The sequence below is a fragment of the Salvelinus alpinus genome, chromosome 5 (genome assembly GCF_045679555.1).
Source record: "Salvelinus alpinus chromosome 5, SLU_Salpinus.1, whole genome shotgun sequence".
Lineage (NCBI taxonomy): Eukaryota > Metazoa > Chordata > Actinopteri > Salmoniformes > Salmonidae > Salvelinus > Salvelinus alpinus.
The window spans coordinates 38,943,396-38,960,541 of record NC_092090.1 but is presented as its reverse complement, the minus strand read 5'-3'; the positions used below and the strand labels follow the sequence as shown (position 1 = coordinate 38,960,541).

Genomic DNA, 17,146 nt, shown 5'->3' with positions numbered 1-17,146 from the left:
ACAACCTTGTATTAAACGTTGTTTCTGTGTGCGTGAGAGAGAAAGAGAAGGAAAGAAATATAAGTGTTAGAAGCTGTTTCTATTGGCCCTAAGTGCAGATGGGTATGTGCGACGCTTGAAGGCTCCAGAACACTGCAAGCAAATCCTGAAACGTCGTCGATGTTTATGAAAAACTTATTAGCACCTCCCCTTCCTATTCCCGAGATATAACGGGATTCTTGTAGTCAGAAACAGACGCGCTTTTTCCGTTTACCCCAAACGCCACACCCCTTACTAGGGGGGGTTAACCCTGTGGCGTCGCCAGGAGAAGAGGGGGAGGGGAGGAGATGCGAGAGAGAGTGACAGTGACAAAGTGAAACATTTGTTGGGATTCGGAGTAAGGATAGCAGGACAGCGCCCATGCTGAAATAGGGTAGGCCTACCTTTTTTCTCTCACATCGAAACATCGGACTCTCGTGCTCTGGTCGGAATAGCGGCGCATGAAACATCGGATCCTATGGACATGTACGTATCAACAGCAATTTGTAAGAATAATTTCCCTCTTATTTTCTAATCCGGTGGGTTGCATTCATAGCGTAGTTTACAGTGTTATTTACGGCTTTCTCAAACTCTTCCGCTATGTGGCAAAGTGACAGATTGCGCATAAGAAGATGTTCTGGTAGGCTACTAAACGTTTTTAACTAGGCTTGGTTTTGTTCAAATTGAAAGGGCCAAGTCATTTTCTTATTTTTTTTTCATTCTACCGGACAGTGGGGGGTTGTAAAATTTAGCCAGGTTGGGGAGATTTGGGGTTGGGGAGATGTCACGCTGTGGTTATCACCCATAACGTGACCGACAATACATCCTACTTTTCTTTTTTGGTGACCCAGAGGCGAAAACATCCACAACCACTGGCTCTAGAGTCCAGGATCTCGAGTTTACCGGGTGGCAAACTTTGAGACCATGTTCCAATTTAGTGGAGCATCCTAAACGCTGCGCAAGTGCGCTGTTTTGGAGTTGTTCGCCATGGCCTATGTCGTCCATTTTTGTCTGTGTTTTTGACGATAATCCTGTAATCTCTAATCTCTTTTTTTTCACACCACTGGGTGTCTCTGCATCTATCCACATGGTCCTTCCTTTATAATCTGTGTTAAATAGTTTACTCATGCAGGGGACCAGTCCCCATCACCCCTACCCTGAATGTAACTCACTGCTTGTGCAGTGGAGGATAGTTTGAATGAATTTATGACAAAGTTCCACATGCACAACAGTGCAAGGCCACTGTCTCACAATGATGACCTCATGGTTTCATTGAATTAATGAATCTCTGGGGTGGCAGGTAGCCTAGTGGTTAGAGCGTTGGATTAGTAACCGGAAGGTTGCAAGATCGAATCCCCGAGCCGACAAGGTAAAAATCTGTCGTTCTGCCCCAGAACATAGCAGTTAACCCACTGTTCCTAGGCCGCCATTGAAAATAAGAATTTGTTCTTACATTTACATTTACATTTAAGTCACACTCTTATCCAGAGCGACTTACAAATTCTTAACTGACAAATTCTTAACTGACTTGCCTAGTTAAATAAAGGCAAAAAATATATATATGAATCTCTTCACTGACTATTACTGTAATTCTAACCCTTTTTAGGGAGATCGTTCACACGAAGGCCTTGTAAATCTTACAAAGTTACAGTGGAGTAAGTCTTGCAGTAGGCTACAGCAGGACGGTCAAGAAATATTGGATGGTTTGCATAAAGTCCATGGAGTATGGCTTCGTGTGTTTGTGTGTGAGAGAGTGGCCTGCTGCTCATGCGCTGGCCTGCTGAGTGTGTGGGAACAGCTCTATGGAAACTCGTGGGGTAATTCTTACAATCTGTCCTTTGTGTGCGAGTCGCCTGTGGAGAGGATTAATAATAGCTAATGATCCCATCAACTGCTCACTAACACTGGTGAAGAAAGGGGTACACACACAGAAAAACATAAACATCACAAATATAGATCTACTGCAGTCTACACCTGGATCAAGAGATGGCACTGGCAGGGATTGAGTTTCGGCATGTGTGTGTTTGGAGGTTCATGTCTGAGATGAGAGGTGTATGTGGGGGGCTGCTGTGTTTTGTGTATGTGTGTTTGTGTATGTCTATGTTAGTGAATGTGTTGGCTGGTTAAAAAAAATAATCCATCAAATGTAATAAAGACAGCCTTCATTTATCAGATTTGTTACCCAAACCACACCTCTATCCAAAACTAAACCTGACCTTGACTAACCCAAGCTAATCCTCTCAGCGTCCGGCTTGGATTAAGGATTAAAGTGGACGCTTGGAATTCATCATGGTCTAAGGATTTCACAATCTTAGACCAGAAATCACTTGGACAGTTCCATGGTGATGGTAGAGGTTGCATGTGTACATTATATTATTGTACATTAAATAGGCTTCAAATTAAGATTATTTTTGTTTATCTGTCCATCCGTCCTTCTCTCCCTCTCTCTCTGCCAGCCACTTACTCTCTCACAGAAACACCCAACCATAAAGATGCAGGGTGGAGTAAGGGTAACTAACACTGTTTGGGATAGCAATTGGTAGTAAGTGGTTTGAGTGTTCTGTGTAAAAGGTAGGCTACTGCTGAGTCGTCATGTCAGTTTCATCTACAGGCGTGTGGAGTTTTAGCCTCGCCTCAGCTCATTTACTGAACCTTTGTGTTAATTTAGGTTTGGCCTTCGCTAGTAAGATCAAGTTTAGCCTTTAATCCTTTTGTGTTACTGTCTTATCATAGCTAAGACACCTACCCTGTGGGGTGGCTGTAATGCTTATTACGCTCTTTTCTTGGAGAGGCTCTGTTCATGGTGACTGTACATGTGGCTGGTGTCTTGCTTGTTTAGACTGTTATTGTACTCTCTTTTCCAGAGTACTTCGACCAGAACATTTTGTAGTGTGTATGTAATGCGTATGACACGGTGGACACACGTGCAATCTAACAAATGCCTTGAATATATGAGCAGGAGGAAGAGTGGCAGTTTTACACTCTTTCACACACTCCTACTCATATGTGTACACTTGCACACACAGATGGTTATATATTCCTGGCCCAAGCTCCTCTGTAGAATTTCCTGTAGAGTCAGCCATCAGACTTCCTGTATTCAGGATTGGATGTAGAGGGGGAGGAAGTGGGGGGGAACCGGGGTAATGGGGAACAGGGAAGGAAAGGAGAAAGAGAGAGGAAGCAAAATCACAGAGTGTTTGCTGGATTCAGTGTTGGTTGTTGAGATATGTACAATGCAGCCACATAGCATTGGACACGACACAGTAGACAAGGTCTGAGGGAAGGAGGGGAAGTAAGTGAGTGGGAGCTAGGCTGTGATCTTGTCACGACTTCCGCCGAAGTCGGCTCCTCTCCTTGTTCGTTCGGCGGTTGACGTCACCGGTTTTCTAGCCATCGCCGCTCCATTTTTCATGTATCCATTTGTTTTGTCTTGTTCCCTGCACACCTGGTTTTCATTCCCCAATCAATCCATATGTATTTATTCCTCTGTTCCCCATCATGTCTTTGTGTAAGATTGTTTGTGTTACGTGTATTTTGGAATTGTGGATATTGTTACGCACATTACTTTTTGTCTATGTTCTGTGTTTGGGCACATTTTATGTTACTTTGTGCTGTCATTTTGGACCGGAATAAAAAGTGCGTCTGTTCACTACACTCTGCTCTCCTGCACCTGACTTCGCTTTCAATACACACTCCTAACAGGTCTGTTAAATGGCTCTCCTTCCCCATATGCATTTTGTCTTCTACAATATCACTTATCTAGTCCTTTCTCATCAAAGGTCATGAAGGAAAGGATATTAGGAATGGATGCATTTGAAAATAAGCCATGGAGTGGGATGGAGTATGGTAGAGAGTAAGGGGAGGAAGAGAGCGTGTGTGTCCGACCTGTAATGTCTTCCCTCCTGTTCCTTTACAGGATGTGTCCTAGGATCTGTGGTAGCCACCCTGCCGTGCTAAGTCCTCCCAGCATGCAGTAGGGGCGGTCCACCTTAACTCCACAGGTAAGACACACACACACTCAATCACACGCACACCCACACACAGACAGACTCTCCAGACCTGAATACTGTAACACACTGACGGCTGACGCGCAGACAAAAGAAAGTCCACCCTGCAGTGTCTGTGAACTGTGACCTTATCTTCCTCATTGAGCCAAATCTACTCATTGGCAGTAGTGTGTCTGTGTGTGTCTGGCTGCTTGTGTGTGTACTAGCCACTTATCACCCCCTGTCGAGTATGAAGCCACTACGAGCAAACACCATTGCATGTGTGTGTGTTATTGTCTCTCTCTTAATCTTCAGTACTCCACTATGTCTATTACAAAGTATATTTCTCTCTCTGTGTTTAGTTCACGGCATCGCCCTCTAAAGGAGCCAGGATGTTTACAGGTTCTACCAAGAACCCAACCCCTAAAATACCTCAGCCTGAGAGGCTGGACGAGGTGTACTCCGCACTGAGGAGAGGCCTACAGTGAGTACACACACACACACGACTGGCCTGACTGTTGTAGCAGACAGGTCTACAGCGATACAGGAAATTATTCAAAGTGAAACAGGAAATTACATCACAATTCTGTGTTCTCAGGTCATTCCTGCAGGTCCACCAGCTGGAGCTGGGCAGCCTGGGGCAGCAGATCAGAGAGAGCAAGAGAAATGGCCGTCTGGTGAGAACACACACCACCAATCACACCAGTCTGACAAGTACTAACCCATCATCACCACACCGGCCAATGCCGCTCGCACCATCCCACTTAGGGGACATTTCATTTCTCAGGACATTCTGTTAGAGTAATAGTGTGTGCAATATGATGTTAACTTTTATATACCTCCTTTCCTCTCTGCAGGGGTCTCTGTATGAGTTGGATAAGGTGGGTTTCAATCACACCAGGGGAGATGACTGTATTAATTCACAACTCTATTAATAAACTAACGAATATGTACATTTTGGGGTGATTTAATTACCGAATAACTTGTCTTTGATCTTTGTGCTTTATCAGCAAGTGAAGGCTATAGAGAGATTTATGCGTCGCTTGGAGTTCCACCTCAGCAAGGTATGACTTTGTGTGTGCATTTGCAGTGCAGTAAGATACCTGTTAGCCATACATTTGTCATAGTGTTGTCATAATGTTGTAACTACAGAGTAAACTCTGTTTTGTTATAGTGTAACCATCTCTAATACTTTTTGGTAGCAGATTAAGGATCTTTACAGGTCTGCATCACCATAGTGTTTCTGCACAGCTGTAATGTTGCTGTAACGTTCCAGGTAGAGGAGCTGTACGATGCTTACTGTATGCAGCGGCGGCTGCGGGATGGGGCCAGTAAGATGGTGGCAGCCTTTAACTCTACCACAGGGAGCAAGGAGGCACGGGAGAGCCTGAATGAGGCCAACAGGGGCTACAGGGAGTACACTGAGGTAAGGGGCAGGGGTTTATGGGTACACTGGGGAGATGTGTTAGAGAACAAGGCTATTCGCTCTTTCATAGAGCCTTTTAACTTTTAAAATAGCCATTTACAGAATGGAAAGTAAGGTAAGTTACTTATTTCAATACTTTATCAGAAATAAGAGTTTGACCGCAATGTCATGTTGCTTTGGCAACAAACATCACAGATTATTATTGATATGAATGACTCATTCTCTCTCTTTCTCTCGCCTCTCTCTCTCTCGCCTCTTTCTCCTTCGTCTCTCTCTCTCTGCAGCACATGTGTTCGCTGGAGAGTGAACTGGAGAACCAGATGGGAGAGTTTCACATCAAGATGAAAGGTGAGTCATTTTCTCACCCCCCTCCTCCCACCAATTTGTTCTGACCCTCACTCCCATCTGTTCTTACCACCCCCTCGCTCTCTTTCTCTCTCTCATTCTAGTGTTCTCCCTGTGTGCATATGTTATGTGCTGTAACTGTATGTCTCTTGTATTGCAGGTCTGATTGGCTATGCACGGTTGTGTGCAGGAGACCAATATGAGGTGAGAATAACTCATTGACACACACTCACCTACACCGACACGTGTACACATACAGTATGCGCACACACACGAGGCACTGATGGTACCCTTGACCCCCAGGTCCTGATGCGTTACGGGCGTCAGCGCTGGAGGATGAAAGGTCGTGTGGAGGTCAGCAGTAAACAGGTGTGGGACAGTGAGGACAACGTCTTCCTGCCTCTCATCACAGAGCTCCTGTCAATCAAGGTGAGAAAGCCCTTTGGATGGAGCATGATAGTGTTTATGATCAAATCAGTATTTACTGTAATTAACTCTGGATAAAAGTGTTTGTGTTTATAATAACATGTATAATAACATATAGATATTTTAAACATGTTTATAATAACATGTTATTATCATATTATTGTACACAAACAGCAAAAATACCCAGAACTTAACAATAGTCCTAAAAAACATCACTTACCGCCACCATTCAACTGACTGTGGTTGTTTGTCCGTTGTGGTTGCCAAGGTGACTGAGCTGAAGAGCTTGGCCAATCACGTGGTGGTTGGCAGCGTGTCTTGTGAGACACTAGACCTGTTCTGTCCACTGCCTCAGACGGTTGCTGTGGATATCAACGACTTGGGGACAGTAAAACTGAACCTAGAGGTCAACTGGAGGTCAGTCTCACCTCAATCATCCCTCTTTACCAATTCATCCCCCTGTCTCACCTCCCTCCACCTCAACCCCTGTTCCACCTTCATCTATCTCCCCATTCTATTGTGATAGCCAAACCAGGCCATTTGTGAGAGAAAGAGTACTGTTTGTGTCAAGACTGACTCAGTTTGTCAGTAGTAATAACACACGATACAGCTGTTTCTATAATATATATCTCGAATGTAAATACAGTTGAAATCGGAAGTTTACGTACACTTAGGTTGGAGTCATTAAAACTTGTTTTTCAACCACTCCACAAATTTCTTGTTAACAAACTATAGTTTTGGTAAGTCGGTTAGGACATCTACTTTGTGCATGACACAAGTCATTTTTCAGTGGGTCAGAAGTTTACATACACTAAGTTGACTGTGCCTTTAAACAGCTTGGAAAATTCCAGACAATTATGTCATGGCTTTACGAACTTCTGATAGGCTAATTGACATAATTTAAGACAATTGGAGGTGTGTCTGTGGATGTATTTCAAGGCCTACCTTCAAACGCAGTGCCTCTGCTTGACATCATGGGAAAATCAGAAGAAATCAGCCAAGACCTCAGAAAAAAAAGTTGTAAACCTCCACAAGTCTGGTTTATTTTTGGGAGCAATTTCCAAACGCCTGAAGGTACCACTTTCATCTGTACAAACAATAGTACGCAAGTATCAACACCATGGGACCACGCAGCCGTCATACCGCTCAGGAAGGAGACGCGTTCTGTCTCCTAGAGATGAACGTACTTCGGTACGAAAAGTGCAAATCAATCCCAGAACAACAGCAAAGGACCTTGTGAAGATGCTGGAGGAAACAGGTACGAAAGTATCTATATCCACAGTAAACCGAGTCCTATAACGACATAACCTGAAAGGCCGCTCAGCAAGGAAGAAGCCAGTGCTCCAAAACCGCCATAAAAAAGGCAGACTACGGTTTGCAACTGCCCATGGGGACAAATATCGTATTTTTTGGAGAAATGTCCTCTGGTCATTTCAGAGGACATAAAAAAAAAAGAACTGTTTGGCCGTAATGACCATCGTTATGTTTGGAGTAAAAAGGAGGATGCTTGCAAGCCAAAGAACACCATCCCAACCATGAAGCACGGGGTGGCAGCATCATGTTGTGAGGGTGCTTTGCTGCAGGAGGGACTGGTGTACTTCACAAAATTGATAGCATCATGAGGAAGGAAAATTATGTGGATATATTGAAGCAACATCTCAAGACATCATTCAGGAAGTTAAAGCTTGGTCGCAAATGGGTCTTCCAAATGGACAATGACCCCAAGCATACTTCCAAAGTTGTGGCAAAATGGCTTAAGGACAACAAAGTCAAGGTATTGGAGTGGCCATCTCAAAGCCCTGACCTCAATCCTATAGAAAATTTGTGGGCAGAACTGAAAAAGCGTGTGCGAGCAAGGAGGCCTAAAAACCTGACTCAGTTACACCAGATCTGTCAGGAGGAATGGGCCAAAATTCACCCAACTTATTGTGGGAAGCTTGTGGAAGGCTACTCGAAACGTTTGACCCAAGTTAAACAATTTAAAGGCAAATACTACCAAATAGTAATTGTGTGTATGTATACTTCTGACCCACTGGGAATGTGATGAAAGAAAATAAAAGCTGAAAAGAATCATTCTCTCTACTATTATTCTGACATTTCACATTCCTAATATAAGTGGTGATCCTTACTGACCTAAGAAAGGGGATTTTTACTAGGATTAAATGTCAGGAATTGTGAAAAACTGAGTTAAAATTTATTTGGGTATGGTAAACTTCTGACTTCAACTGTATCTTGCCCCCTCTCACTTTCTCTCTCGCTCTCTCACACACTATCCTTCTCTCTCTCAGTCCGTTTGATAAAGATGACCAGACCTCGTCCTCCAGTACGGTTTCCAAGCGCTTTTTGTCCAATCAGAGCCCTCCAGACACACCTTCCATGCGCGAGCAGGTGTTTTATGTGAGTCACACCTTGTCCTCCCTGCCTCTCTCCCCAGCTTTAACCTATGCTTAAGTCAGCAGTTCATAATTGTCTGTAAAACCTTAATATTCTATTGTTTTATTGTTGTTATTATAACCATTGATTACTACTTGCTATTATTAGTTTAATTTTGTTCTGTTTCAGCTGCTCCCTGGCTGCTGTGTTTGTAGAGGTAGCAGTGGTGTGTGTGATTGTAGTAGAGGAGTGTGTGAGTGTATCAGTGAGCTGTGTAGGAGAGGACTGTGTGAGCGTACAAGAGTGGGTTGTGGAGCGTGTGAGTGTATTGGTGAGCTATGCAAATGTAGGAGAGAAGTGTATGAGGTTAGGAGTGAGTTGTTGAAGAGTGGAGGTCTGGTTGTGGAGTGAATGAGGGTACCAGTGATATGTGTGAGACCAGAAGTGAGTATGAATGTAGCTGTGGTCCGATTAGCTGTTTAATAGTGGTTGAGGTGTAGTCCAATTTCTCCCTCCTCTTCCTCACCGCGCCGAAGAGCATTTCTCCTCGGAGCAGGTCCAGACTGGGCCAACGCTGGTCAACGTTGGAGGTGTTCCGTTACACTTTGGCGGACGGGCTCTGTGGCTGCATACAGTTGAAGAAGTGTGGTTGTCTGTAGTTGAAATATGGTGGTCTGGTTAGTGTGTGGTGGTTTGTAGACAAGTCATGATTTTCAGTGTTCTGTACTTGGTAAATGTGAACTAGCCAGTGAGTGATCTTGGTCCATGTAGTCAGATCATTGCAATTTTCTGAAATGCAGTGCCATCTAGGGAATTTGATTATTTTGTCCTTTAGATATATTGAAAATCATGTTTGTATTTAAAGCATATGTTCAGTGCGCAGTTCTGGTGTAATTGTTCTGTCATTAATGATGTTTTAGCCAAGTTAATTGTGTGACAGGAGGCATCCCGAGTGGCGCAGTGGTCTAAGGCACTGCATCGCAGTGCTAGCTGTGCCACTAGAGATTCTGGTTTCGAGTCCAGGCTCTGTCGCAGCCGGCCACGACCGGGAGGCCCATGGGGCGGCGCACAATTGGCCCAGCGTCGTCCGGGTTAGGGAGGGTTTGGCTGGCAGGGATATCCTTGTCTCATCGTGCACTAGCAACTCCTGTGGCGGGCCGGTCGCAGTGCACGCTGACCAGGTCGCCAGGTGTACGGTGTTTCCTCCGACACATTGGTGCGGCTGGCTTCCGGGTTGGATGGGCATTGTGTCAAGAAGCAGTGCGGCTAGGTTGGGTTGTGTTTCGGAGGATGCATGGCTCTCAACCTTCACCTCTCCCAAGGCCGCACGGGAGTTGCAGCGATGAGACAAGACTGTAACTACTACCAATTGGATACCACGAAATTGGGGAGACAAAAGGGGTGAAAAATACAAAACAAAAAATTGTATGACAGCAACACCAGGTCATCAAAATAGAAATTTAAATTCTCCTTTCCAGATGGAAATAAATACGTATTTTTTCTCCATGTTTTGTCAGATGAACTTGCCTATTATTGATTACATCTTTCTCTCTTCCTCTGCCCCCACCTCTTCCCTCTCTCATTTATCACTGTGTAGTCTCTATTGAGGAGACCAGGGGAGCTGGAGAATGGTACAGTCTGGTCAAACTCCTCTGAATCATCAGACGACTCTTCCAGCCCAGCCATGGGACACACACACAGGATGATGGCCACTCACAGCCTGCAGACCACACCCACTATCCAGATCTCCTTCAACCCCCGCCAATCAAGCGTCTCTACCCCATCCCTCTTGTCCAATCAGGAGGAAGGGGAGCCAGACGCCACCAAGGGATTTGGCGAAACAGACTCTGTGAAGTGTACACTGCTGAATGGCCATTTGAAGTGTTCTCGATCTCTCACCCATATCAGTGAGAGAGCCATAGACTGTGCTTCGACTAACAGGTTGTCTGATCAATCAGTTGAGTCCTCTGAAACGCCAGAACCCCTACCCCGCTTAGACCTTGAAGTCTCCTGTGTGGCTTCTCACTGCTCTAACCAGGACATGCATGAAGCCTTGGACTTGCCTGGATCTGGGGGCCCAGAGTCATGTGTTTCAACCCCAGTGGATCACTGTGATGCTCCTCCAGCCTCAACACTGCAGGCCGAGAAGCCTATGGCTGGAGTTGAGCCTCTTCCCACAGACCGTGTACTGGGAGAGGGACTGAGGGAGGAAAAGTCCTCCGCGGAACACAATCACAGACTCCAATCAACCCAGCCACAAGCGCTAACACTACCAGAAGAGACAGTGACTGTGAGTGTATATGACAGTAGAAATGTAATTGTGTGTGGGGTAGACAATGAATTGTGTGATGTGTGTACTAAGTCTCTTTCCTCCATAGGGTCAATCTCACAGTCGGTCCTTCAGCTTCACTCAGGAAGTTGAGACTGCCCTGGAGAGCTTTGATTTTCTCAACTACTCTGACCTTGACGATGAAGAAGATGAGGAGAAAGAACAAGCAGAAGAGGAAGAAGCTGAACAGAAGAGGGATGAGAAGGAGAAGGAACAAGAGAAGGAAGACGAGACAAGGGACTCTGCTGAGAGGTCAGCATTCCCTTCTATTATGTATCAGGCTCTAACTGAACTCATCCTGCCATCTAGTGTTTGGAAAGTGGAATGGTATGTGAATTTAGTTGAGTCTGGATGGTGGATTTAGTTTGTATAATACTGGGTGAAGTTGCATAGTGCTGTTTACTAATGCTCTACTCTCACGCTACTTTGAATGTGCACAAATCCTTCATATCCATTTCATAAGACAGAACTGTTTGCTCAATATTTTGTATTACACAGAGTGAGTCAGAGTCTGTGTGTGAGTGTGTATGTCAGATTAAGTGTGTCAGATTGTGGTCTGTAATATTCTCCTTTTTGCTTTCCTCAGCAGTGATGGGTGTGAGGACGATGTTATAGAAATCATTGTCGAGGCCCCTGAAGGCTTCCGGAATGAGGACTGTCCTCTAGATGCAGACTGCAGCTCTGAGGTAATGATAATGATCATGGGTGTATGCCTGTATAAATAGTGCCTTAGGTTTCAGTGTTCTGAACTGTAGAGAACTTTGCATGTAACATTTACATAGGAGGAGGAGAGAAGCGAGCAGCTGCAGGCCTCCAGTGAGACAAAGGAAGAGGAAGAAAAAGAGAAGGAGAAAGTGGAAGACAAGAAGGAGGAGGAGCAGGTTACAGAGATGGACATCCCTGCCACACAGGAGCATGGTGAGGGGCAGGGTCAACACAGAGGAATCTACTGACTTGAGAGTGATTTGAAGTGTGAGTGGTGTTGATCGAGATGTGTGTGTAATTTGTATATACAGTGCATTTGGAAAGTATTCAGACTTATTTTGTTTGAGGTGCACTGAAATATCATATTTACATAAGTATTCAGACCCATTACTCAGTACTTTGTTGAATTACCTTTGGCAGCGATTACAGCCTTGAGTCTTCTTGGGTATGACGCTACAAGTTAAATAAAGGTTGCCTAGTTAAATAAAGGTTAAATAGAAATATAACAAGCTTGGCACACCTGTATTTGGTGAGTTTCTCCCATTCTTCTCTGCAGATCCTCCCAAGCTCTGTCAGGTTAGATGGGGAGCGTCGCTGTAGAGCTATTTTCAGGTCTCTCCAGACATGTTTGATTGAGTTTAAGTCTGGGTTCTGGCTTGGCCACTCAAGGACATTCAGAGACTTGTCCATAAGCTACTCCTGCATTGCCTTGGCTGTGTGCATAGGGTTATTACATTTAAGTCATTTAGCAGACGCTCTTATCCAGAGCGACTTACAAATTGGTGCATTCACCTTATGATATCCAGTGGAACAACCACTTTACAATAGTGCATCTAACTCTTTTAAGGGGGAGGGGGGGGGGGGGGTTAGAAGGATTACTTTATCCTATCCTAGGTATTCCTTAAAGAGGTGGGGTTTCAGGTGTCTCCGGAAGGTGGTGATTGACTCCGCTGACCTGGCGTCATGAGGGAGTTTGTTTCACCATTGGGGTGCCAGAGCAGCGAACAGTTTTGACTGGGCTGAGCGGGAACTGTACTTCCTCAGAGGTAGGGAGGCGAGCAGGCCAGAGGTGGATGAACGCAGTGCCCTTGTTTGGGTGTAGGGCCTGATCAGAGCCTGAAGGTACGGAGGTGCCGTTCCCCTCACAGCTCCGTAGGCAAGCACCATGGTCTTGTAGCGGATGCGAGCTTCAACTGGAAGCCAGTGGAGAGAGCGGAGGAGCGGGGTGACGTGAGAGAACTTGGGAAGGTTGAACACCAGACGGGCTGCGGCGTTCTGGATGAGTTGTAGGGGTTTAATGGCACAGGCAGGGAGCCCAGCCAACAGCGAGTTGCAGTAATCCAGACGGGAGATGACAAGTGCCTGGATTAGGACCTGCGCCGCTTCCTGTGTGAGGCAGGGTCGTACTCTGCGAATGCTGTAGAGCATGAACCTACAGGAACGGGTCACCGCCTTGATGTTAGTTGAGAACGACAGGGTGTTGTCCAGGATCACGCCAAGGTTCTTAGCACTCTGGGAGGAGGACACAATGGAGTTGTCAACCGTGATGGCGAGATCATGGAACGGGCAGTCCTTCCCCGGGAGGAAGAGCAGCTCCGTCTTGCCGAGGTTCAGCTTGAGGTGGTGGTCCGTCATCCACACTGATATGTCTGCCAGACATGCAGAGATGTGATTCGCCACCTGGTTATCAGAAGGGGGAAAGGAGAAGATTAATTGTGTGTCGTCTGCATAGCAATGATAGGAGAGACCATGTGAGGATATGACAGAGCCAAGTGACTTGGTGTATAGCGAGAATAGGAGAGGGCCTAGAACAGAGCCCTGGGGGACACCAGTGGTGAGAGCACGTGGTGCGGAGACAGATTCTCGCCACGCCACCTGGTAGGAGCGACCTGTCAGGTAGGACGCAATCCAAGCGTGGGCCGCGCCGGAGATGCCCAACTCGGAGAGGGTGGAGAGGAGGATCTGATGGTTCACAGTATCAAAGGCAGCCGATAGGTCTAGAAGGATGAGAGCAGAGGAGAGAGAGTTAGCTTTAGCAGTGTGGAGCGCCTCCGTGACACAGAGAAGAGCAGTCTCAGTTGAATGACTAGTCTTGAAACCTGACTGATTTGGATCAAGAAGGTCATTCTGAGAGAGATAGCAGGAGAGCTGGCCAAGGACGGCACGTTCAAGAGTTTTGGAGAGAAAAGAAAGAAGGGATACTGGTCTGTAGTTGTTGACATCGGAGGGATCGAGTGTAGGTTTTTTCAGAAGGGGTGCAACTCTCGCTCTCTTGAAGACGGAAGGGACGTAGCCAGCGGTCAAGGATGAGTTGATGAGCGAGGTGAGGTAAGGGAGAAGGTCTCCGGAAATGGTCTGGAGAAGAGAGGAGGGGATAGGGTCAAGCGGGCAGGTTGTTGGGCGGCTGGCCGTCACAAGACGCGAGATTTCATCTGGAGAGAGAGGGGAGAAAGAGGTCAAAGCACAGGGTAGGGCAGTTTGAGCAGAACCAGCGGTGTCGTTTGACTTCGCAAACGAGGATCGGATGTCGTCGACCTTCTTTTCAAAATGGTTGACGAAGTCATCCGCAGAGAGGGAGGAGGGGGGGGAGGGGGAGGAGGATTCAGGAGGGAGGAGAAGGTGGCAAAGAGCTTCCTAGGGTTAGAGGCAGATGCTTGGAATTTAGAGTGGTAGAAAGTGGCTTTAGCAGCAGAGACAGAAGAGGAGAATGTAGAGAGGAGGGAGTGGAGGGAAGCATAGGCTGAGATTAACTCTGCCTTGTTGGCCGCAGATCGGCAGTTCCAGAGGCTGCCGGAGACCTGGAACTCCACGTGGGTCGTGCGCGCTGGGACCACCAGGTTAGTGGCAGCGGCCACGCGGTGTGAAGCGTTTGTATGGTCTGTGCAGAGAGGAGAGAAGAGGGATAGACAGACACATAGTTGACAGGCTACAGGAGAGGCTACGCTAATGCAAAGGAGGTTACCTAATGCTAGGTAACCTCGATAACTGGCTAGGTAACCTCGATAATTACTCTAAACTACACAATTATCTTAGATACAAAGACAGCAAAGACAACTATGTAGCTAGCTAACACTACACTAATCAGGTCGTTCCGTTGTAATGTAATAGTTTCTACCGTGCTGCTATTCGGTAGGAGTTGGCTAGCTGGCTAGCTAGCAGTGTTGACTAGGTAGGAGAACGGCGGCGCGGCAGACGAAAATAGCTGGCTAGCTAACCTCGATAATTACTCTAAACTACACAATTATCTTAGATACAAAGACAGCAAAGACAACTATGTAGCTAGCTAACACTACACTAATCAAGTCGTTCCGTTGTAATGTAATAGTTTCTACAGTGCTGCTATTCGGTAGGAGTTGGCTGGCTGGCTACTGCTAGCTGGCTAGCTAGCAGTGTTGACTACGTTAGAAGGACGAAAATAGCTGGCTAGCTAACCTCGATAATTACTCTAAACTACACAATTATCTTTGATACAAAGACGGCTATGTAGCTAGCTAAGAAGAAATTGCTAAGATCAAACAAATCAAACCGTTGTACTGTAATGAAATGAAATGAAATGAAATGTAATACTACCTGTGGAGCGAAGCGGAGCGAAGCGAAATGCGACTACTCGCTCCAACCCGGAAGCATATTCATATTATTGTCCTGTTGGAAGGTGAACCTTCCCTCAGTCTGATGTCCTGAGCACTCTGGAGCAGGTTTTCATCAAGGATCTCTCTGTACTTTGCTCCATTCATCTTTCCCTCGATCCTGACTAGTCTCCCAGGTGCTGCCGCTGAAAAACATCCCCACAGCATGATGCTGCCACCACCATGCTTCACCGTAGGGATGGTGCCAGGTTTCCTCCTGACTTGACGCTTGGCATTCAGGCCAAAGAGTCTAATCTTGGTTTCATCAGACCAGAGAATCTTGTTTCTCATGTCTGAGAGTCCTTTAGGTGCCTTTTGGCAAACTCCAAGCGGGCTGTCATGTGCCTTTTACGGTAGAGTGGCTTTCGTCTGGCCACTCTACCATAAAGGCCTGAATGGTGGAGTGCTGCAGAGATGGTTGTCCTTCTGGAAGGTTCTCCCATCTCCACAGAGGAACTCTGGATCGTTACTCTCGATCGTTACTCTCGATCGTTACTCTCGATCGTTACTCTCTGTCAGAGTAACGATCGGGTTCTTGGTCACCTCCCAGACCCTTCCCTTCCCCCCGATTGCTCAGTTTGGCCAGGCAGCCAGTTCTAGGAAGAGTCTTGATGGTTCCACTGAGTTCTTGGGGACCTTCAATGCTGCGGACAATTCCTTCGACCTCTTGGCTTGGTTTTTGCTGTGACATGCACTGTCAACTGTGGGACCTTATATAGACCGGTGTGTTCCTTTCCAAATCATGTCCAGTCAATTGTATTTACCACAGGTGGACTCCAATCAAGTTGTAGAAACATCAAGGATGATCATTGGAAACAGGATGCCCCTGAGCTCAATTTCGAGTTTCGAAGCAAAGTGTCTAAATAATTATGTAAATAAGTTATTTCTGTTCAAAAAAAATTATAAATTAGCTAAAAATTATTAACCTGTTTTCGCTTCGTCATTGTGAGGTATTGTGTGTAGATTGATGAGGGGAAAAAATATTGAATACATTTTAGGATAAGACTGTAACGTAACAAAATTTGGGAAAAAGTCAAGGGGTCTGAACTTTCTGAATGCACTGTATTGATTGTGGAGGTGTCATTGGTGGAGAGTAAGTTGTATTTATGCTTCATGCAGGTGATGAGGCATCCTGTGTTGAGGAACCCCGCTCCTCAACCCACAGCAGTATAGCCACCACTGTCCTTTAACATAATGGAGATGCCACTTCTTCAGACCATTATCAGATGCCATCCTAATCCCACCACTCTCTTAAGAGATCCTTACCATTTCACCACGAACAGATCAAAGAGCTCCGCTCCTCTTCTTGATCAGACAAGCGATTTCTGCCATGGAGGTGGAGATTGCGCAAATGAACAGAAATATATTTGCCTCCCTCACTCCACTTGTGATTGAAAACATGAATGACTGTTGTTGTCCACTCATCCAAAGGCCACGTGTACACACACAGTCACCTTACAGTGAAGATAGACATTTTTAGTCTAATGGAGCCTCTTCAATCAGAAAGTGCCTCGAGTTACAGAAAGATTGTCAGTTAACGAATACATGAAGAAAATGATATTTTATTACAAACCAGAGAAGAATATGAATGAGTATAAAGAAGAGTTTTGATACATTGTTTATTTTCAGGATGACTTACAGATTGTGCACTATAAAAGATACAATTATTTACTGTTTCATATAAATAAATAATGTTGAGCAAATATGTTGCCTGCTTTCAAATGTTTAAACTTTATTATAAAAAATATGTTGGTAAACCTACTACATTGGATGGTATTTCTATGAGAGTACTTTCGGTGTGCTTTAAAATCAGTATTTGAGAATGACAACAATGAAACAAAACCCCTCAAATGTTCTGTGCTGGCATCCACTACCCAAAAAGCAGCACTTTTACATCCATGACTTCCAGACT

General features: G+C 45.6%; 1 protein-coding gene across 5 annotated transcripts; it reads left to right on the top strand.

Moving 5' to 3' along the window:
• Positions 1-299: 299 nt before the first annotated feature.
• On the top strand, positions 300-16,937 carry LOC139576085 (rho family-interacting cell polarization regulator 1-like). 5 transcript variants are annotated; one of them, XM_071401743.1, is made up of 17 exons: positions 300-504; positions 3,935-4,019; positions 4,367-4,488; positions 4,603-4,681; positions 4,862-4,885; positions 5,015-5,068; positions 5,281-5,430; positions 5,715-5,778; positions 5,936-5,979; positions 6,079-6,204; positions 6,470-6,618; positions 8,490-8,598; positions 10,172-10,864; positions 10,953-11,155; positions 11,493-11,589; positions 11,686-11,875; positions 16,354-16,937. In XM_071401743.1, exons 3-16 carry the CDS (start codon positions 4,397-4,399, stop codon positions 11,854-11,856), a joined length of 2,055 nt encoding a protein of 684 aa, XP_071257844.1. In that variant the 5' UTR covers positions 300-504; positions 3,935-4,019; positions 4,367-4,396; the 3' UTR covers positions 11,857-11,875; positions 16,354-16,937. The 5 variants fall into 5 exon arrangements, with proteins under 5 accessions (XP_071257844.1, XP_071257842.1, XP_071257840.1 ...); XM_071401741.1 differs by having other exon boundaries at positions 303-504; positions 11,686-11,821; XM_071401739.1 differs by having other exon boundaries at positions 303-504; positions 11,490-11,589; positions 11,686-11,821.
• The last annotated feature ends 209 nt before the right edge of the window (positions 16,938-17,146 follow it).